The 21,851-nt window shown below is 38.7% G+C and overlaps 2 protein-coding genes across 5 annotated transcripts in view; one reads left to right on the plus strand and one right to left on the minus strand.

Moving 5' to 3' along the window:
* The window catches only part of SNX25 (sorting nexin 25), a 156,531-nt gene that overhangs the window by 93,473 nt on the left and 41,207 nt on the right, over positions 1-21,851 (minus strand). For 2 of the 4 annotated variants that reach the window (XM_064369782.1, XM_064369776.1), the window contains exons 2-3: positions 20,155-20,239; positions 5,674-5,890 (exon numbers count right to left, since the gene is read on the minus strand). In XM_064369782.1, the coding sequence (XP_064225852.1) occupies positions 5,674-5,890; positions 20,155-20,239 (302 nt within the window). Of the gene's footprint in view, positions 1-5,673; positions 5,891-20,154; positions 20,240-20,978; positions 21,287-21,851 lie in introns of those variants that run through there. The other 2 variants (XM_012452846.2, XM_064369788.1) reach the window with 2 other exon arrangements.
* LOC105717567 (elongin-C-like) lies at positions 15,162-15,500 on the plus strand. The gene has a single exon (XM_064364784.1). It carries the CDS (start codon positions 15,162-15,164, stop codon positions 15,498-15,500), a length of 339 nt encoding a protein of 112 aa, XP_064220854.1.

Consider the following 21,851-nt stretch of genomic DNA (forward strand, 5'->3'; position numbering starts at 1 on the left):
TCTGCCAGCCTCAGCCTCCCAAAGTGCTGAGATTACAGGTGTGAGCCACCAAGCCCAGCCAAGTATTTCTTTAACCAGGCAATTTTTAAGTCTTCTAGATGTCTTCTTAAATGTGATCTGTAGCTTCATTTTTCAAAAAAAAAATCTAACGAAGCGTAAACCAGGGTTGCTAGTCTGCTTTCTGACTGGAAGATCATAGGATTAAGTCTACAGGTATTTCTAGTGAGTAGAGGGCCTATAAACTCAATATCATCTAATTTGATGGCAAACTGCCTTCTGTGAGGCTCCTAAGTATTTTTCAGCCAGTCTTGACAATCTTGATTGTGCACTTCCCTGTCAGTACTGATTGCATCCCAGGACCATTAATTTGGAGGATCTAAATGAAGAGGACTGGAAAACAGAACTTTCTAAACTTCCCTTTCCATAGTATCTTGATAGTGATTCCAGAAAGCCTGGGATGCTGTTTTTTCTAATATCTTCCAGATAAGGAGGCAAAGTATAAGAGAGTCTTACAGTAACTAGTAGCTAACACTGAGAAAAAACATGAAACAGAGGGAGAGAAACATACTAGGTACTGCAAAGGAAATGCAACTAGTGCATATATTGGTGCCTTTATGACCCATGCCTCTCAGGTGTTAACTGAAATTTATTTTTGCACTGGAGACTGAAGACTCATTTCTAGAGTGTACAAAATAGATACAACCTGGAGGAATTCTATCCTAATGTGTAAAGCCAACAACATGAAAAGAAATTTTTAGAATAAGCCTGTATGCATACACTGATATGCTGGCTTTTTAAGTGGCATCTTCAATTATTTTAAATTCTAGCTTTGCTGCCCACTAGGTTGATATTTCAATATAGTAAGATTAAGATGCTACTCCTTTATCATGTCAAGCACTTTTAAAGGCAATTCTTTTTTTAAATATATATTTCATTAATAAGTACCGGAGGAAGTTGGGGGAAAAAAATCTACTTTTACAAGAGAAACTTATTTAAATAACATAAAAATCCCTCTCAAAGAGTACACAGTCCCTTCTCCGTAACAGTGGAAGGCAGATAATAAAGGAGCCTGGTGCTTAGAGTGCCACAAGTTCCTCTCCCTCCTACAGCTAAGTTAGGGATAATCCTTCTGACTGGGCCAAAGGCCAGAGGGCTGGCCAAAGCAGCTTGATCTATGGAAAAAGGAAAGGCAGATCTCTCCCTGGAATCCCTCCACTAACTCTGAGCAGAATGCTCCTATTATGTCCTCTAGTAAGTGGACATCAAGTCTTACTTTAAAGCCAAGAAAGGATCATGAGGGGTAGGGCTGCTTCTGTGGCAGGAGACATCTACTGGCCTTCTAGTGGGCTGTAACATCAGTCTTTGCAGCATCCTTGTTGTGTTCAGTGTGGATCAACCATTTGTTTGCTGTAATTCCTACTACTTACCTCTGGGTTCTCATTCCTTGAGTAAGCAAAAGGACATTAATCTTTTATATATTTCAAATGTACAATGACTTAACTCTCCCACCTACACCAAAAGTGGACATCATCACTTGCATTCTATAGATGAGAAAATTAAGATCTGAATGGTTATGTGAACAATGTCACAGAGGTAATAAATGGTAGAAAGAACTCTCTCAAGTCCTGTTCTGTTTCAATCTCAAGTCCCAACTCCTGACATTACACCACAATCAGAAATTACAAAGATGAAAAAGAATATTTCAGAGATAAAGAAGAAAAACACATGAAGAAAAACATTCTTTTTTTCCCCTCAAACTGCATGCCAGTACTTGACCAGCAAAGAAGAAAACTATGAAATTAAAGATGCCATTGAAATAGTAGTATAGAAGCAATCATTTTTAGATTTTCCCAAAACATGCTGGAGCAAGACAGATGGGACAAAGGAAGAGGAAGCAGAGGCAAGAATTAAGTGTGGTCTAGACTGGCTTAAAGCAGCAACAGAATGATGGCCTAGAAATAAACACAGGCTGATCGGAAAGCTGCCTCCACAAACAATTGCCCAACAGTCAACTAGAGGATGTGTTGTTTTATTAAGGCAATTTATTATTGTTTGTCTGATAGTGGCCAATTCAACTGGGTGCTACCCAGGTTACCAAAGTCATTCTGCAGCCAGTAGAGATCTGCACACTAATGGAGATTTCTAGGACAAGAGCACTGTTTACCTGGGGCAGGCAGATACAGACATTTGCCATTAAACCTGGACTCACTGTCTGCCAGTCTCATTGCATGGTTTGTGTAAGATGATACATAGACAATATTAGTTCTCCAAAACACAATGATCTGTATGAAAAATGCCAGTGACCTACTACTGGTACTTTTTCAAATATCCATAATCCAGGAGAAATGTGGTAGAATTTTTTTTCTCTATTTTCTTCTTTATTTTTTATCATCAACTAGAGCTTCTAGGCACAGCCCAGATGCCAGTAAAATAAATCTACCCTTGGCCTAAAAAGACTAGAAGACCAAAGAGAAGGAGCTTCTAATATTAAATCAGTTCTCTGTTTCTATTATTCTGATGCTTTATCCATATCTTTATATTATCCACAAAAGCAGTAATTTCAAAAGCTGGTAAATGTCTGAATGAAAAATATGTTCTCATGTTGAAATTAGATAATCATAAAACCACTGAATTTCTCTAACCACTTGCTCTTCTCCCAAATCTAAACCCATCAGTCTTCGAAATGGAATAAGCATTAATTTAAAATACTGTCCTCAGGCTGGGCATAGTGGCTCAAATCTGTAATGCAAGCACCTTGGCAGACCAAGGCAGGTGGATCACTTGAGGTCGGGAGTTCGAGACCAGCCTGGCCAAATGGTGAAACTCCATCTCTACTAAAAATACAAAATTTAGCTGGGTGTGGTGGTACACACCTGTACTCCCAGCTACTCAGAAGGCTAAGGTACAAGCATTCTTCAACCCAAGAGGCGAAGGCTGCAGTGAGCTGAGATCATACCACTGCACTCCAGCCTGGGCAACAGGGTGAGACTATCTCCAAAAAAAAAAAAAAAATTATATATATATATATGGAGAGAGAGAGGGGAGAGGGTAGAGGAGGGGAGAGGAGGGGAGAGGGGAGAGGGGAGAGGAGGGGAGAGGGGAGAGGAGGGGAGAGGGGAGAGGGGAGAGGAGGGGAGAGGGGAGAGGGGAGAGGAGGAGAGAGGGGAGAGAGGGGAGAGGAGGGGAGAGGAGGGGAGAGGAGGGGAGAGGAGGGGAGAGGAGGGGAGAGGAGGGGAGAGGAGGGGAGAGGAGGGGAGAGGGGAGAGGGGAGAGGAGGGGAGAGGAGGGGAGAGGGGAGAGGAGGGGAGAGGGGAGAGGGGAGAGGAGGGGAGAGGGGAGAGGGGAGAGGAGGAGAGAGGGGAGAGAGGGGAGAGGAGGGGAGAGGAGGGGAGAGGAGGGGAGAGGAGGGGAGAGGAGGGGAGAGGAGGGGAGAGGAGGGGAGAGGAGGGGAGAGGAGGGGAGAGGAGGGGAGAGGAGGGGAGAGGGAAGAGGGGAGAGGAGGGGAGAGGGGAGAGGAGAGAGAGGAGAAGGGGAGAGAGAGAGAGAAAATACTGTCCTCTATTGTACCATCATTTAAAGACTTTCAAATAAACTTTCACTGAATTCAAACAAGTCTTTGATAGTATTTGTTAGGCAGAACTATGGAACACTTTAAATAATGTATACCATAGCAAATTAGCAGGTGTTTGCAGAGGTTGGTGAACACTTCAAAAGGAGAGGCTGAAGCATTTGAGACTCTAGTAGGTAACCCAAGAGTCCTATTTCTCTCACTTTCCTTATTAATTCACACCCCTCTCCACTTACTGGAAGTTACTTTCTCTATAAGCAGTTTTCAAAGGGTAGGCCAGAGACTTCTAGGCCAAGACCCTTGCAGGGGATCTGGGATGTTGAAACTATAATAATATAAAAAGGTCATTAGTCTTTTTCATTCTCATTTTTCGAAGCATAGTAGTTTCCACAGGCTACATGATGTGAAATGACGTCATCACTCCTGTGGCTAATGAAAAGGGTACTGTGTACTCTTGCACTTTTTAAAATTCTTAGTTTTTAAATATCAAATATGGTAAATACCAATAGATATGATGAGTGGTGAACTGGTAAATGTTTAACAATTGGCTCTCCTGAGAAAAAAATGCTCTGATTTGGATCATTTGCCCAGTCCATGGTGTAAATACTCTCACCATGGCCCATTTCAAGTTATCAATCTGATATTACTGAACTAAAAGTTGGGAAGACCTGTGCACAATTCACTCCTGCATGCCAGTACAAGCCAGTTCCAGCACACCACTAGATAGAACCCACAGGAATGAGCTCTTTGAGGTTCTCAAGAACTTTTAAGAACGTAGAGAAATCCTGGGAACAAGAAGTCTGAGAACCACTGCTTTACAGGAATGTTTTTCAAACCATGGTTTGTGACTTAAGTAAGAAAATAAAATTGAGTTGGTCTTAAATATTATTTTTTAAAATGTTAAAAAACAAAAAACGTCAAAGTTATTACAGGTAACAAATGTACTGTTTTATGAAACTGGGTCATAGTATCAAATGAATTTCTTACAGTGCATCATAGTTTTAAAAAGAGTTTGCAAAACACTGGGGCAGCAAGCTGGAAAATAGTGGGCATGTCATGTCATGACTCTGTGGATTTTGGCTTCATAAACCTAAGGGGGGGAAGAAGAGACACAGGAAGGGGCAATACAGCTGGGAATGGAGATCTGCTGACTGCCGCATTCAGCAGCAAGGTCCCCTACATGAGCAGCATCACAGGGCACAAGGGTGACATCATCTAAATACTTTCTCTCTTCCCTGAGAGTGAGAATAGGCCACATTAACTATTCCCATTCCTGTTCCAACTGTGTCCACATTCACACAGGCAGAAGGCTACCCATTTCAGTTAGACAGCTTTTTATGTACAACTGTTATGTATGTAACAATACAAAGAGATAACAAGCCTAAATATTACCTACTTTGATAACAAAATTTCTCTCCCTCTTTTTTTTTTTTTAATTTAAAGACGGGGTGTCACCATGTTGGTCAGGTTGGTCTTGAACTCCTGATCTCAGGTGATCTGCCCGCCTTGGCCTCCAAAGTGCTTGGATTACAGGAGTGAGCCACCACGCCCGGCCCAACAAAATTTCTCTAACAAATTTTCTATAACAAAGGGCTAACAAGCCTAAATATCAGCTACTTTCATAACAAAATTTATCTAATTAAAGCCCAGAAGCTCCAATATTAAGTACCTCTGAAAATCAGTTTTCAGGATATTGTGATGCAACAGAGCTCAACACAGGACTCAGTAAAAAGAAACATGAACCATATTTAAATTTGTCTAAATACTGTATACTCATTCAACTGTTCATATTAGAAAATACTACATTTAAATTTTTATTTCTATATACTCATAATACTATAAAGATCATCACAGTGCTGGCTCAGTAAAATTCATTTTACTATTTATAGAATTAATTGTATTTATCAAGTGGTTTTCTAGTAGAAAGTTTAAAAAACTACTCTATCAGTACACAGTAATTATTCCCCCTTAATACACTACATTTTTAAGCAAGTGCCAGCAATAGGCAGAATATTCTAGAGTTTTATCTTGACTTTGACCCCTTACTCAATTAAAAAAAGAAATTGATGCCAAAAAAAAGGGGGTAAGTTGCTTATAAGAGTTACCTGGCATTAGCAGCTTTCAGGTCACAGAAATGAGTGAGTAAGGTCCTGACAACATCATTGCAGACAACTTTAACCACATCCACGTGACTCAGTCTGTGGTGAAGCTGTCTGGCAATTTCCCAAAAGTCTTCCAAGAGCAGATGGTAAAGTTGTCCCTCATCTCTGCTGAGGTTTCCATACCAGGACAGAATGTAATCTCTATAACTGTAGTCGAACACTACCAGGAATAAACAAAGTAATGAGTAAAACAAATGAAAGAAGCAAACACCAAGACAGCATTTCTATTGCAAACTGGCCACCTACTGTTTAAAATATAAAGAGGGGAGAAAACAGAACTCACGAGAAGTCTTAAGTCTTTTAAAATGAAAGATTCTCATCTATCTAGAATGTTTAGGTATGGTGACCACATCCTAAATTTTCCTACATTGCCTTATTTCACCCCAACGCGAGTTCCAATGGCATCCATAGGATAGCTTCCCAGAGAATTCTGCTGGCATCCTACAGTGGCTACCCCTCACCTGTGGTATCTGCTCAACCTTCTTTACCATCAAGTGGGCCAAGGTTGTGCCCTCTCCAAGGCCTGGAATTCAACCCTAGGATAAAGAAGGAAACTTCCTCCTAATTTATTCTGTCCTAAGGTGCCCTGCCTCCGCCATAGTGGGAATGGCTGCTCCCAATATCTGCTCTTCCTGTATTCTTTAGTGTTCTCTTTACTCCTTAATATTTAATCCCATGTTGTATATTAATAATTCTTTACATTTAACTTTCCCTGTTCAATTACAGTGTGGTTTCTGTCTCCTAACAAGACCCCAACTGGCCAGATGCAATGGCTAAAGCCTGTAATCCCAGAACTTTGGGAGGCCAAGGCGGGCGGATCATAAGGTCAGTAGATCGAGACCATCCTGGACAACATGGTGAAACCCTATCTCTACTAAAAATACAAAAAATTAGCTGGGCATGGTGGCATGTGCCTGTAATCTCAGTTACTTGGGAGGCTGAGGCAGGAGAATCACTTGAACCAGGGAGTCGGAGGTTGCAATGAGCCAAGATCATGCCACTGCACTCCAGCCTGGAGACAGAGCGCGACTCCATCTCACAAAAAAAAAAAAAAAAAAAAAAACTTCAACTAACATATAAAGAATCCCATAAACCAGTCTTGGATATCAGCCTCTGTGGCCAATCATCTTCTTTGGAACATTTCTAGTGCCTCTGTTCTTACTTCTGTGCCTTGGAATGAGGAAAGCCTAGCCATAGACTAGTGCTATCTAATATGAATATGAGAGCTACATATGTAAGTTTTAAGTTTTCTAGAAGCACATTAATAAAAAGATACCAGAACAAGAAGCTCATAAAAAATATGATAAACAGTAACAATAAAAAAGAAACAGGTAAAATTAACTTTAATAATATATTCATTTAACAAAATATATTCAAAATATTATTTCAACATGTAATCAATATTGATAACTCAATTGTTTAAAATAAAATACTTTGCTTTTTTCATACTAAGCTCTGTAATCTGGTGTATATTTTATTGTTTCAGCAATCTCAATTTGGACCAGCCACATTTGGGTGCTCTATAGCCACACTGTCTAGTGGTTATTGTGTTGGACAGCACAGCTAAAGCCTATATAGAAAGAAGTGCCACTGTGATGTTTGAAAGAAGCTAGGTCTCTGGAAAAATAAAATATTAGTGGGCTTAGTGGTGACTCCCCACAGGGCCCAAAGAGAGAAAAACATTTAGCTACACAATCCTGCTCCACCTCAAGGGTACCAGGGTTATTTGTTATCACTTCTTGTTTCTCTGAGTTTTTAGTTTTTTTTTTTTCACTTTTCAAACACTATTTGATTTGGCTTAATTTCAGATGTGACTATATGTCATTTCAGAAAAATAATTCATCCTCCTGCTTTTCTTTGCTTGTCTGCACACGACTTTATCCCCAGGAATCCTACATGAACCAGATCTACTTCATAACTTCCTAAAAGGTATTAACCTATAATTGTCAAATAATTTTTTAGCCTAGAATTTGGTGCTCATTTTATTCATCTTGGCCACTACATGCCAATTTAGAAGCTTAAGAATACTAAATTGTCAGGGCACAGTGGCTCATGCCTGTAATCCCAGAACTTTGGGAGGCTGAGGTGGGAAGATTACCTGAGCCCAGGAATTTGAGACCAGCCTGGGAAACATGGCAAAACTCTGTCTCTACAAAAAATACAAAAATTATTCGGATGTGGTGGGCACGCCTATAGTGCCAGCTACTTGGGAGACTGAGGTGGGAGGATCATTTGAGCCTGGCAGGTGGAGGTTGCAGTGAGTCAAGATAGTGCCACTGTACTACCCCGGCCTGGGTGAGAGAGCAAAACCCTGACTCCAAAAAAAAAAAAAAAAAAAGAAAAAAGAAAGAAAAAGAAATTTAGGTGAGTTTTCTGTGGGAAGAGATTAAAGGATGGGGAGAGGGAGAGTCATTTTTCTCAGAAAACTGAATGGCAAATCAAATCACATATTTTCAAGTGTCTGCAGGTCAAAGGAAGTGCAATTTTTGTGTTAATATTCTATGAGGGCTTTTCTCCTCTCTAGAAATATCAACTATGGAAGTACGTTCAATGTTTTTTCATATTTCCAGTATTTTTGCAATTCAGCTTTACAATTTATAAAACAGCATCTTAAATCTCATAACTCAAAAACATGCAAGAGCATTAAGAATTTTGTTCACAAACAATGATACAAAGGTTTAGATAAATTTTCAGTGATTCCAGTGGCCTCAGTTGTAGGGATAACTATGCCTTCCAGCTGAGAACAATTAATTGCCAAAGACAGAAAAACAATATACTACCTCAATCTTTTACCACTTAGTAAATACAATTTACAGAGGGCTTCTAGTACATAGGGTAAAATCAATATCCACGTCACTAAGCACTGGACACAAAGAGAAGGCAGAACAAAGGCAAAACCAGAAAACAAGGTATCTGAACCTCTCATTTTCTGCTAACTTTCAGATATTAATTTGAATAAATGGCTGTTTTGCTTTCTAGACTTTGCAAAAAGTAGCCACATCTCATCCCTAATTGGACTATTCCATTAAGGAAAAACAGCGGAAATGGTTTCTGACCCAGATGTAACTGCAAAACAAGAATGGGTTGATCCTATAATATCATTTGTTGGCAACAAACAAATAGACCATGGTTCCTACACAGTGAGTTTCATTCCTTTAGGAAACTGAGGCTCAAAGAAGTGAAGTAACTTGCTCAAAAAGGTGGCAAAGCCGAGTCTCCTATCTGCCAGGTACTCTTTCTACTCAGCACACTCCACATAGATGGAACAAGATAAGCTGCATGAGTAGAAGATAGGCAAAACCTAAAACAGTATCCTCGTCCACTGGATATCCAGTTTGTTTAAAACACATTATTTACATGAAAAAAATATATGTAAAAGGCTGTACTTTGTAAAACTGCTGTAGAAGACACAAATGGAACCAGTGGGTGAGGGTGGGTGCAGCGGTTCACACTTCAATCTCAGCACTTTGGGAGGCTGAGGTGGGTAGATCACTTGAGGTCAGGAATTCCAGACCAGCCTGGCCAACATGGTAAAACCCAGTCTCTACTAAAAATACAAAAATTAGCAGGAATGGTGGGCAAGTGTCTGTAGTCCCAGCTACTCCGGAGGCTGAGGCAGGAGAACTGCTTGAACCTGGGAGGCAGAGGTTGCAGTGAGCCAACATTGTGCCACTGTACTCCAGCCTGGTGACAAAGACTCCACCTTAAAAAAAAAAAAAAAAAAAGCTGGCTACGATGGCTCATGCCTATAATCCCAACACTTTGGGAGGCTGAGGCGGGCGGATTACCTGAGGTTAGGAGTTCGAGACCAGCCTGATCAACATGGAGAAACCCCATCTCTACTAAAAATACAAAATTAGCCAGGTATGGTGGTGCATGCCTGTAATCCCAGCTACTTGGGAGGCTGAGGCAAAAGAATCGCCTAAAACCGGGGGGAGAGGCAGAAGTTACAGTGAGCCAAGATCACATCATTGTACTCTAGCCTGGGCAACAAGAGTGAAACTCTGTCTCAAAAAAAAAAAAAATTACTTCCTGAGATGGTTGGTTGGAATAAATAGCTTCCAAAGGCCTTTGTCTACAAGCCCTTTATATCCTTCTTCTGAACATCGTGCCAATAACAAGGGCATGATGAGAGCTAGCTTGACAACAAAATGATGCAGTTTTCTTCATTTGCAATTCTTTCTATTTGGCTCCTTAATTAAACTAAAAGTTTCTATGCCACAGAATTAACTAGTAGTGAACAAATCTGCAGCCCCAAACATTTGGAAAATAGAAGCATTTTTCCTTTTGATTAAAATTTAATTTCAAATTATAACAGGAAATTAAGAACAGTTATACAAGACTCAATATCTTCAAAATAAGATACTGTTCAGCGTCACAAAGGCTTAATGTGAAAGGCAAATAACCTGTATAACATCCTATTACATTTGCTAATCACATTGGATATGCTAATTAATACAGCTCTAAAATATTCCTCTGATAATGTATTTTGGTCAGGAATTGATAAAATAAATACTGGCAAAAGGTTGTACTCAATAATAGAGATATATGTTAGCCACAGGGTATATATTTTTTCTTGTTTTTTTTTTTTCTTGTTTTTTTTTTAAAGACAGGGTTTCACCATGTTGGTCAGGCTGGTCTTGAACTCTCGACCTTAGGTGATCCACCCGCCTTGGCCTCCAAAGTGCTTGGATTACAGGCATGAGCCACCACGCCCAGCCTCTTGTTTTTTGTTTGTTGGGAGACGAGTCTTGCTCTTGTTGCCCAGGCTGAAGTGCAGTGGTGCGATCTTGGCTCACTGCAACCTCTGTCTCCCAGGTTCAAGCGATTCTCCTGCCTGAGCCTCCCAAATAGCTAAGACTACAGGCGTGCACCACCACACCTGGCTAATTTTTGTATTTTTAGTAGAGATGGGTTTCACCATACTGGCCAGGCTGGTCTCCAACTTCTGACCTTGCGATCTGCCTGCCTCCGCCTTCCAAATTGCTGGGATTACAGGCATGAGCCACTGTGCCTGGCCATATTGTCTATTAACAGTTCAACAACACCTCTCTATAAGCTAAGTATCATAAAAATATATATAACTTAAATATACAAAATATAGGCGGGGTGCGGTGGCTCACATCTGAAATGGCAGCACTTTGGGAAGCCGAGGTGGGCCAATCACCAGACCAGCCTGGCAAACGTGATGAAACCCTGTTTCTACTAAAAATACAAAAATTAGCTATGTGTGGTAGTAGGCACCTGTAATCCCAGCTACTATGGAGGTTTAGGTAGAAGAATCACTTGAACCCAGGAGTCAGAGGTTACAGTGAGCTGAGATTGCGTCACTGTACTCCAGCCTGGAGACAGAATTTTGTAACCATAAAATTATTTTATGGCTTTTATTAAGAAATAAACATTCAAGATCAAGGCACCAACTAAAGCCAAAAAAGAAAGAAACAGAAACAATATAATCAATCACAATGAGAAATGAAAGAACACTTATCCTCACTGCCAGGCAAAGAATCTTTCTTCTAAAGAGGTAACACCCAACACAAATTCACATGCTATTATCATTCAAGAATATCTATTTTTAGAACTGCTCTCAAAGAAATGAGTAGGTAAAAAGAGGGACACTGGAGACCATAGAGAATGAATAACATGATTGTAGTTTTAGTTAGGTTAACCTGAAAACAGGATTTAGGGTAACAAAGTAGCGAAAAACTAGAGATTAGGACACTAGTTAAAAGGCTCCCCTGTAAGTCTAGACAACAGGATGTTAGGTAATCTCTACCCACAAATTTTCAGAATAAGGAATGCCTCAAGCTAAGTAAACAGTATAAGAAAGAGAGTTCCAAGAGAGCCATTTTTTTCTACGCTTATACCTTTTCCCCTGAGGAATTCAGAGATACAATTCAAAGATACACGTCCTGCCCATGAGGTAGAGCCCCATGGGTCATAAATATCCACGGCCTGGGTCTCTTAGAACAAAGAGACGGTCCTCATTCAACCAGAAACTGGTCTAATGACAATGATAAAAAACAACAATTCCACTATTCATATAGATGGCCTTTTATGGTTTGTAAAGTTTTAAAAGGCAATGGAAAGTCATCTAGGAAGATTTGGGGTTATTAGTTTATGTGATTAATAGAGCTACTTATCTACCCAACAACAAAAATAATATACATACTGCACGTCACTGGGAGAAGAGCATGAACTACATGAGTTGAGCTTTCTAAAGGGTAGGAGAAGTCATGCGAGCCTTGCTTCCTCTGTGTCACCATCTAATTCAGACAGCCAGACATCTGGAACCAGCCATATGGGGAGCCTTGGAAAAAAGACTACCACATAAGGCCTGCCTTATCTAGGACCTGTTCCAAAGCTGTTAAAAGTTCTATATGAAAGTTTTGTTCTCCATAAAACTTCTGTTATACTTGGAAAATGACCTTGCAGTATCTTCTGCTGTCATGATTGTTTTCAAGTTATGACCCTTCATATAACAATTACTTATAGTCATATTTACAAATGAAATTCAGAGAAGCATTAAGTGCCAATCAAAACTAGCTGAAATATACTCACTTTGCAACGTACATGTAGGTCAGGCATGGTGGCTCACACCTGTAATCCCAGCACCTTGGAAGGCTAAGGCAGGCAGACCACCTGAGGTCAGGACTTCAAGACCAGCCTGGCCAACATGGTGAAATCCCGTCTCTACTAAAATACAAAAGTTATCCAGGCACAGTAGCTCACGCCTGTAATCCCAAGCTACTTGGGAGGCTAAGGCACAAGAATTGCTTGAACCTGGGAGGTGGAGTTTGCAGTGAGCTGAGATCACGCCACTGCACTCCAGCTGAGAGAAGAGACCCCTCTTTCCTGTCTCTAGTCTTAAAGGAGGAGGAAGTACAAGTTGAGACATAGCAGGCATGAGGTCAATGGCAAGGTTGGCTTGCTCAGCTTACCAGGCCTGGAGGTTAAAGATTAAACCCCACTCCATGCACTCCTATCTATAGATCACAGGCATAATATGGAGAAACACCCTCCATTGTTCTATCTTGCTCAAACCCCTACCTGCCTACTTCATCTATCACAACCCTCTCACATGTACTTTCTAGAATTGTAAGCCTTTAAAAGGGCTAAGATTTTCTTGGTCAGGGAGCTCTTGAGATGCAAATCTGCCTATGCTCCTGGCCGAATAAAAGCCACTTCCTTCTTTAAATCTGGTATCCAGGAGGTTTCGTCTGCGGCTTGTACTGCTACACAGTCTAGGCAACAGAGTGAGACTCAGTCTCAAAAAAAAAAAAAAAAAAAAAAGGTCTGAAATGTACCTGTAATATTAATTGCAAAAAATGAGGGTAATGGTATTTAATTCTAAGATATTCAGACAGTGGGTTTTTTTGTGTGTGGCATCTGGGTTTTTGCTGTTTTAAGGAGTTTTCTGTGTGACAGGCAGTGTCTTTTATAAGACAGTCTGAGGTCAGCATCCCTAATGCCTTGAAAATGATAAAATCTCATGAAGAGTTTTATTTTCAATTCAAGAACTTTCAATTTAACATTCAACACACCACTGAACACATAGCATGTACTCAATAATTATACAATTAAATTATTTGGTCCACATTAGAGATAATTCAGGGTAGGCTACAGTAAATGAGGTGACAGATTTACTGAGATTTAATGGTAAGTCAAAAAGATTTTTAGAGGTCTTTTTTCTTCTATCTTCTGTCAGTTTTTGGTAAATGTAGCTTTAGGAGAAACTTCTGAAGCTATGTGGTACAGAAGGATAACTGCTCTGACTTCTCAGAAAGAACAGTTCATTCATAATAGATCTGAACCCCTAAAATACAGTTTTACATTTTAAACTGGCTAACAAAACAGAGCAGTAATATGCTTTGATCACTTTCCTCAAGGGTGCCATTTAACTTCTAGCATTTGTAGCTTTAGTATTTCTTATTTCTTATCGCTCCACAGAAAGCTGGAGTATATTATTTTGCTCTGCATTTTTGACGATTACTTCTTTCTTCTTTGTAATTCAATCTGTAAAGACTTAAATCCTATCTTATATTGAGCTCAAATTACTACAACACAAGCAGAAATTTAGTGACAAAAATATCTACATACCAACATGTAGAACATGGATACATGCACACACACACATGCCTTATGTATGACTTAACTCTTTAAATGTTTTTAAATTACATACTCTAAAAGCATTTAAACAGATATATAAAGATAAAATGGTACAATAATGCTCTCTAGTTTAGCTTCTAAGGAGAAAATTTTTAGATAAATATTTTATAAGCATTTCATATAACTGAACTCAAATTACAACAGCCTTAACAAGTATATTGTTTAATGTTTTGCAAATGTACAGAGACCCTCAATTTGATCAATATTAAATCTATTATTGCTAGTTAATAACATTTTGAATTCCAATGAAATATATTGGTGCCAGGTTTAGAAATGTAAATTAAAACACTCCAGAGATGCAAATTATAACCACTAAAGATTTTCTACGTGCTGATAAAACCTCTTAGCCTTCTCAATATACATTTCTAGATTCTGATTTTCCATAAAACTAACTGATCAAGTTTTTCTTGGAAGGTGAATCTAGTTTCGCTTGTTTGTTGTTGTTGCTGTTGAATAACTACTGCCAAATGCATGAATTTTACTCTCAATAACTAACTTTATAGCAGCTACTAACTCTTCTTTTGTTGGATGATGTAATGCTCAACTTTAGCAGCTTTTCCCTGAAAACCACTTTAAAGCAAAGGACAGGTAAAAAAAAAAAATTTTTTAACATTAAGAATATGGTTTAAAAAAAAACGATGGCAAAGCACAATAAACTACAACGCTTACCCGAAGGCTTTGGAAAACATTTTCCTTTCAAAAGAAACCAGTGAATAGAAATTAGTTTGAGGCTAATGTGTGCCAACTAAGTCTCAACCCTTATCCTGTCTTTTTTATTCCCCCACAAGTACTTGTGAAACAAGCTGGTCTAAAATAAAGGTCATGTCTAAGTATAGAGAAATTTCTAAGTCTTCAAAATTTAAAGAGACACTCAAGTTCATGGCAGCATCATTTATAATAGCCAAAAGGTAGAAAGTAAGCCAAGTGTCCACTGATGAGTGAATGGATAAACAAAGTGTGGTGCATGCACGCGCGCACATACACACACACACACACACACACACTGGAATATCATTCAGCCTGAGAAAGGAAGGAAATCCTGTCACATGCTACAACATGGATGAAACTACTTGAGGACATTAAGTAAAATAAGCCGAACACAAAAAGACAAATACTATATGATTTCACTTAGATGAGATACTTAAGAGTAGTCAAATTCAGACTTCCTCCGGATGGAAGTAAGCAACACACTCTGCATCCTCGCCTCACCAGGAAACTACTAAAGTTCCTAAGGAAGCAAAGCAGAATTTCATAAGAAAAAAATGGATGGAGAGGAGAAAACCTATGGTGGCTGTGAAGGCCCTGATGCCATGTATGTCAAACTGATCTCTTTTCATGGCCATGAATTTATCGTAAAAAGAGAACATGCATTAACATCAGGCATGATAAAAGCCATATTGAGTGGCCCAGGTCAATTTGTTGAGAATGAAACCAATGAGGTCAATTTTAGAGAGATACCTTCACATGTGCTACCCAAAGTATGCATGTATTTTACATACAAGGTTTGCTACACTAACAGCTCCACCGAGATTCCCGAATTCCCAACTGCACCTGAAATTGCACTAGAACTGCTGATGGCTGTGAACTTCCTAGATTGTTAAATAAATAATAATAAAAAAACCAGCCAAATTCATAGGGACAAAAAGTAGAATGGTGGTTACCAGGGGCTGAAGGAAGAGAAAGGGGTTGTCACTTAATGAGTAGAGAGTTTCAGTTTTTTCCAAGATAAAAACAGTTCTAGAGATTGGTTGTAAGATAATGTGAATGTACTTAACCTTACTATACCAAGGCCAGACGTGGTGGCTCACACCTGTAATCCAGCACTTTGGGAGGCTGAGGCAGGTGGAGGTCAGGAGTTCAAAACTAGCCTGGCCAACATGGTGAAACCCCATCTCTACTAAAAATACAAAAATTAGCCAAGGATGGTGGTATGTGTCTGTAATACCAGCTACTCAGGAGGATGAGACAGGATAATCACTTGAACCCCTGGGAGGCAGAGGCTGCAGTGAGCAGAGATCATCCCACTGCACACCAGCCTGGGCAACAGAGCAAGACTCCTTCACACTCATTCATACATACATACACACACACACACACCCCTCCAAAACATTACTGAACTATATACTTAAAATGGTTATAATGATAAATGTTATGTTAAGTCTATTTTAACACAATTAAAATTTTTTTAATATTAAGGAGAGAGTTCTAATTCCAGGGGTGGTAGAATAGCAGACTAACCTTCCTATAGAAAATAATTTGGAAATCTGGAAAAAGATATTTTAGAAAACTATAGATGCTCCTCAACTTATGATGTTGTTGCATCCAAAAAAACACCCCATTCCACCCCACAAGTCAAAAAATCATAAATTGAACTATCATAAATCAGGAACCATCTGTATTTAAAAGCACTGAGAGCAACCAAACTTAGCAATTAGAGGGGAATCTATTATTGAAAGAAAGGAATGGAACTAGGTAAGATCCATGTTTACACACAGCTTGTTCCCTAAAAGCAACAGCAGTCCTAGAGGTACAGGTAGTAAACTGGAAGAGATTTTTTGTTTAATATATCAGAAAACAGATTTAAGAGTTGCCCAGACTGCTGAAATAAAGGCAAGAAATAAATGCCATGAAATCTGGGTACAGATTCTCAAACTCATTGCTGACGGTGAACTACACATGTATGAGGGTAAGACTAGAGGAGACCAGTGGAAAGCAACAGCTGGAAGACTCAAAGAGCTGAGCAGATATTCCAACTACTGTCCACTAGGGAGACAGAGTTGGGAGCTGTAATTCCACCAACGTGGAGGTGTTGGGCTTTCCATTGCAATTGTGGAAGAGCCATGAACCAGAGGAGTTAAGCCTATGTCCCTGGACTGAGGGATTCACTTTAGATTAAGGACAAAATCCAAACACACCCATCCTAAGAAAATGTATAAAACCAAGCATCTTCAAGGTGGTCAGCCATTAATTAAACTGCATACTAAAAAACTCTTCAGAGGAAGATAACAGAACTAGGATGTCTAAAAAGCAGCATCTACATTGTCCAGTATACAATAAAAAACAACTAGACATGAGAAGAAAACCCCAAAAAGTGACATCTAGTCAAAAGAAAAAGCAATTAACAAAAATGAACACCAAGATAGCCTGAATGTTGGAATTAGCATTTAAGAACTTTAAAGCAGCTACTACAAAATATGTTCAAGAAATTAAAAATAAAAACGACATAATAATTGACAGACAAGAGAATCTCAGCAGAGAAGCAAAAACTGCAGAAACAACAAGAAAAAAGAACGAAATGGAAATTCTAGACATGAAAGGTACAAAGTGTGCAATAAAAATTTCACTGGATGCACTCAGCTACAGATTGGAGATGAGACAGAAAAAAAGATTGGTGTACTTGAAAAATAATCATCATCCTATCTATCTAAAGAACAGAGAGGAGGCCAGCCGTGGTGGTTCATGCCTGTAATCCCAGCACTTTGTGGGGCCAAGGTGGGTGATCACCTGAGGTCAGGAGTTCGAGACCAGCCTGGGCAACACACTGAAACTCTGTCTCTACTAAAATACAAAAAACTAGCCGGGCATGGCAGCATGTACCTGTAGTCCCAGCTACTGGGGGAGGCAGGGCTGAGGCAGGAGAATCACTTGAACCTGGGAGGGGGAGGTTGCGGTGAGCAGAGATTGCACCATTGCACTCCAATCTGGGCAACAAAAGGAAAATTCCGTCTCAAAAAAAAAAAAAAAAAACCACAGAGAGGAGAAAAATTGGACTCTATCAAAATTAAAAACATCCAAAGATAGCATTAAGAAAACGAAAGGTGGCTGGGCACAGTGGCTCACACCTGTAATCCCAGGACTTTGGGAGGCCAAGGCAGGCGGATCACGAGGTCAGGAGTTCAAGACCAGCCTGACCAACATGGTGAAACTCCGTCTCTACTAAAAATATTAAAAAAAAAAACAGCTGGGTGTGGTGATGCACCTGTAATCTGAGGTACTCAGGAGGCTGAGGCAGGAGAATCGCTTGAAACTAGGAGGTGGAAGTTGCAGTAAGCCAAGATCAAGCCACTGCACTCCAGCCTGAGCAACAGAGTGAAACTCCCTTTCAAAAAAAAAAAAAAAAACCAAAAGAAAACAAAAGGCAATTCACAAACTAGAAGAAAAACTCACTATATCTATACCTATCAAAAGACATGAATCCAGATATTTTAAAAACTATAAATAAATTATAAGTTTAAAAAAGAAAGACTTGACTAGACACATCACAAATAAAAATCTGAAAATTGTCAGTAACACATAAAAAGGTGTTTAACATCATAGTCAACAGGGATACATAATTTAAGGCCACAATAAGATAGATACAATCTCACACCCATCAGAATGGCTAAAAGAGGAAAAAAACAACAGCAAATGGTGGTGGTAATATGAAACAACTGGAATTGTCATAAATTGTTGGTGAGAGTCTAAAAAGATACAATCATTTTGGAATACTGTTTGGTAATTTATTATAAAGTTAAACATGCAACTATCCTATCACTCAGCAATTCTACTCCTAGATATTTATCCACGAGAAATAAAAACATATGTCCCGTGAAATATTTGTTGATAGCAACTGTATTCACTAACTTTCCAAAACTTAGAAATAACCCAAATGTCCAACAGGAGAAAGGATAAAATATTGTGATAGCTGTATCAGTCTAATGGGATACCACCCAGAAGTAAAAAAGAATAAACTGATACACACAATATGGATGAATCTCAAAAATATTATGTTGAGTGAAAGAAGCCAGGCATAAAAGAATACACACTGTATGATTCCATTTCCATAAAGTTTTGGAAGAGGCAAAATGAAGTGATACAATGAAGAGTGGGTGTTGATCAAAGGGGAGCATGAAGCAGATTTTCTAGAATGATGGAAATGTTCTCTATTTTGATTGAGGTGGTTATACAGTTATGTGCATTTATGAAAATTTCTGAATTGTATAATTAAGATTTGTACATTTCAAATTATGTAAATTTTACCTCAATAAAAGCAATTAAGACTAAATTCTGTGCATTTTCTTTGAGACAGAGTCTCACTGTGTTGCTCAGGCTGGAGTGCAGTGGTGCAATCTAGGCTCACTGCAAATCTCTGCCTTTTCGGTTCAAGCAATCCTCCCACTTCATTCTCCCAAGTAGCTGGGACTCCTAAGTAGCTAGGACTACAGGCATGTGCCACCATTCCTAGTTAATTTTTGTATTTTTTGTAGAGACGGAGTTTCACCATGTTGCCCAGGTTGGACTCCTGGGCTCAAGCGATTCACCCACCTCAGTCTCCCAAAATGTTAGGATTACAGGCATAAGCCACCACACCCAGACAATCTTGTACTCTAAAATCATGATTATGAAATTATGAATAATAGCCAAATTTTAAATCTAGTAAGTTTTATAAGTCATTGTACTTTAACTACTAATAGAAATATTTTAAAAATTTAATTATAGTCCTCAAATGTCTAAAATTCTATGAATCCACACAATTTCAAACTGCTTCTGCTGATATAGTACTCTCATCTTCAGATGTTAATACGGTGACTTTTGTGAACTATGACAAATAAAACATATGTACGCATCACTTATTCAGTTCTCTTAACTTCATGTCTAACATTATGTATTCACCTGAAAAACTCATGACTTGTTTTCTGAAAATTAACTGAAACTGTCCATTTTTTCAGAAATTTGATTTTTAAAATCTTTCTTAAACCTTAATTCGATCTTTAAAGTACACTTATTCCCACTTCCAGACATAGCCATATTTTACCTTCCACCACCCCACTTCTGCCTGCTTCAATATAAGCTTCATTTTATGTTCATTCCTCTGAAAGACTGCTATCACTTAGTTAGGTTTAACTCGTTTGTCTATGAGTGAGCCTGAGTCCATTTATCCCTAACATACTAGGTTTTAGCTAGAAGCTAGAAGAAAAAAAATTTCTAAAACCCATTTTAGAAAAGAGAGAATAGATTTGTGCTTCATATGATAGAACTAGCTCTACATGGCTAGCTAGTTTCACATAATCTGGAAATTCCTATTCAGCAAACGTGTAAATCCCTTACATGCAACCAAAACATGGATGTATTTAGTCGTCAAATACAAACTTGTGAAGAAAAGATTCCTAATGCTACATGTAGACAAAGAATAAATTTGCTAGAGATTATTATTTTCCTTTTAGAACATAATGAATTGCTTTACATGGTAATTATATACTCTCATTTAATCCTTACCTTCTTTCAGAGCTTTATCCATATTATGAGAAATTACTACCCTTCTAGACTGAGCTGACTCATGTGAGTTTCCATACACAGGACTCTGAAATGAAAGAAAAAAAATACAAAGCAGATTACTGAATGAATAAATCACATATAAAAACAAAATCAAAGGTACGAAATGCCATCTAAACAAGCATTAAGATAAGCCTTAATGAATAATAGAAGTTTTTCCCCAGAAGTAAATAAATGCTTATAGTTAGTTAAAATTTTTTGGAAAAAAAAATTTAAGGAAGGATTTTCCCTACCAGATATCAAAACAGTATAACGACGGTATAGGAATAAACAACTCAACACAATGGTAGGCAGTACACAAACCGATGTAACTACATATGTGCAAATTAAGAACATAATTTTTTTAAAAAGAATTTGAAATCAATGGGAAAAAAACCACACACTAGTCAGTAAATGATGTTGAGATAATTTGATATTTACATGGGAATAAAAGGTTACAGTCTTAGACTTTATATATAAATAACTTCAAAAAGATTAAACAGCTAAACATGTTTTAAACTAAAAAAGAATTAAGAGGAAATAAGGGAGCAGCTTTTTATAATCTTGGAATGGAAAAGCCTTTTCTAAAATAAAACAAAAATCCAAAAGGTATGAAAGAAAAAAAAAATGCGCCGGGCGCAGTGGCTTACGCCTGTAATCCCAGCAGTTTGGGAGGGCAAGGTGGGTGGATCACGAGGTCAGAAGATAGAGATTATCTTGGCTAACATGGTGAAACCCCGTCTCCACTAAAAATACAAAAAAAAATAGCCGGGCATGGTGGCACGCACCTGTAGTCCCACCTACTTGGGAGGCTGAGGTCAGAGAGTTGCTTGAACCCGGGAGGCAGAGGTTGCAGTGAGCTGAGATCATGCCACTGAACTCCAGCTTAGGCGACAGAGGGAGACTACATCTCAAAAAAAAAAAAAATATGATGACAAATCTGATTACCTAATATACAAAATTCTTGTTTCACAAAAGATGATACAAACAAAATATAAATGACAGACTAGGAGACAATCTCTCTAGTATCTGTAACAAAAAACTATTGTTAAATATATACAGACTCCAAAATAAGAAAAATAACTCAAAAAGAAAACCAAACAAAGAAGTTGAAAGGGAAATCATAAAAGATAAACAAATGACTAATAAATGTGTGACCAAAAAATGCAATCCCCTTTTTTATTAGAGCAATGCAAATTAGAGCAACGAGATACCATCAGACTGCCAAAGCAGAGGAAAGGACTCACATATCTAATGTTGACAAGGACACAGGAAAATGGTTGTTTTCATATATTGTTGGGGGAAATATCTATTTCTACAAGCTTTTAAGAAGGCAATTCAGCCACATATATCAAAATTTTAAAGGAATTTTTGTTTTTTTTGAGTCTCACATGTTGCCCAGCCTGGAGTACAGTGGTGCTCACTACAACTGCTTAGCTCACTGCAACCTCCACCTCCCAGGTTCAAGTGATTCTCCTGCCTCAGCCTCCAGAGTAGCTGGGACTTCAGGCGCATGTCACCACATTCAGTTAATTTTTTATTTCTAGTAGAGATGGGGTTTTGCCACGTTGGCCAGGTTGGTCTAGAACTCCTGACCTCATATGATCACCTGCCTCAGCCTCTCAAAGTGCTGGGATTACAAGCATGAGCCACCGCACCCA

Source organism: Aotus nancymaae, unplaced genomic scaffold (assembly GCF_030222135.1).
Source record: "Aotus nancymaae isolate 86718 unplaced genomic scaffold, 86718_ANA_hifiasm-v0.15.2.pri h1tg000006l, whole genome shotgun sequence".
NCBI lineage: Eukaryota > Metazoa > Chordata > Mammalia > Primates > Aotidae > Aotus > Aotus nancymaae.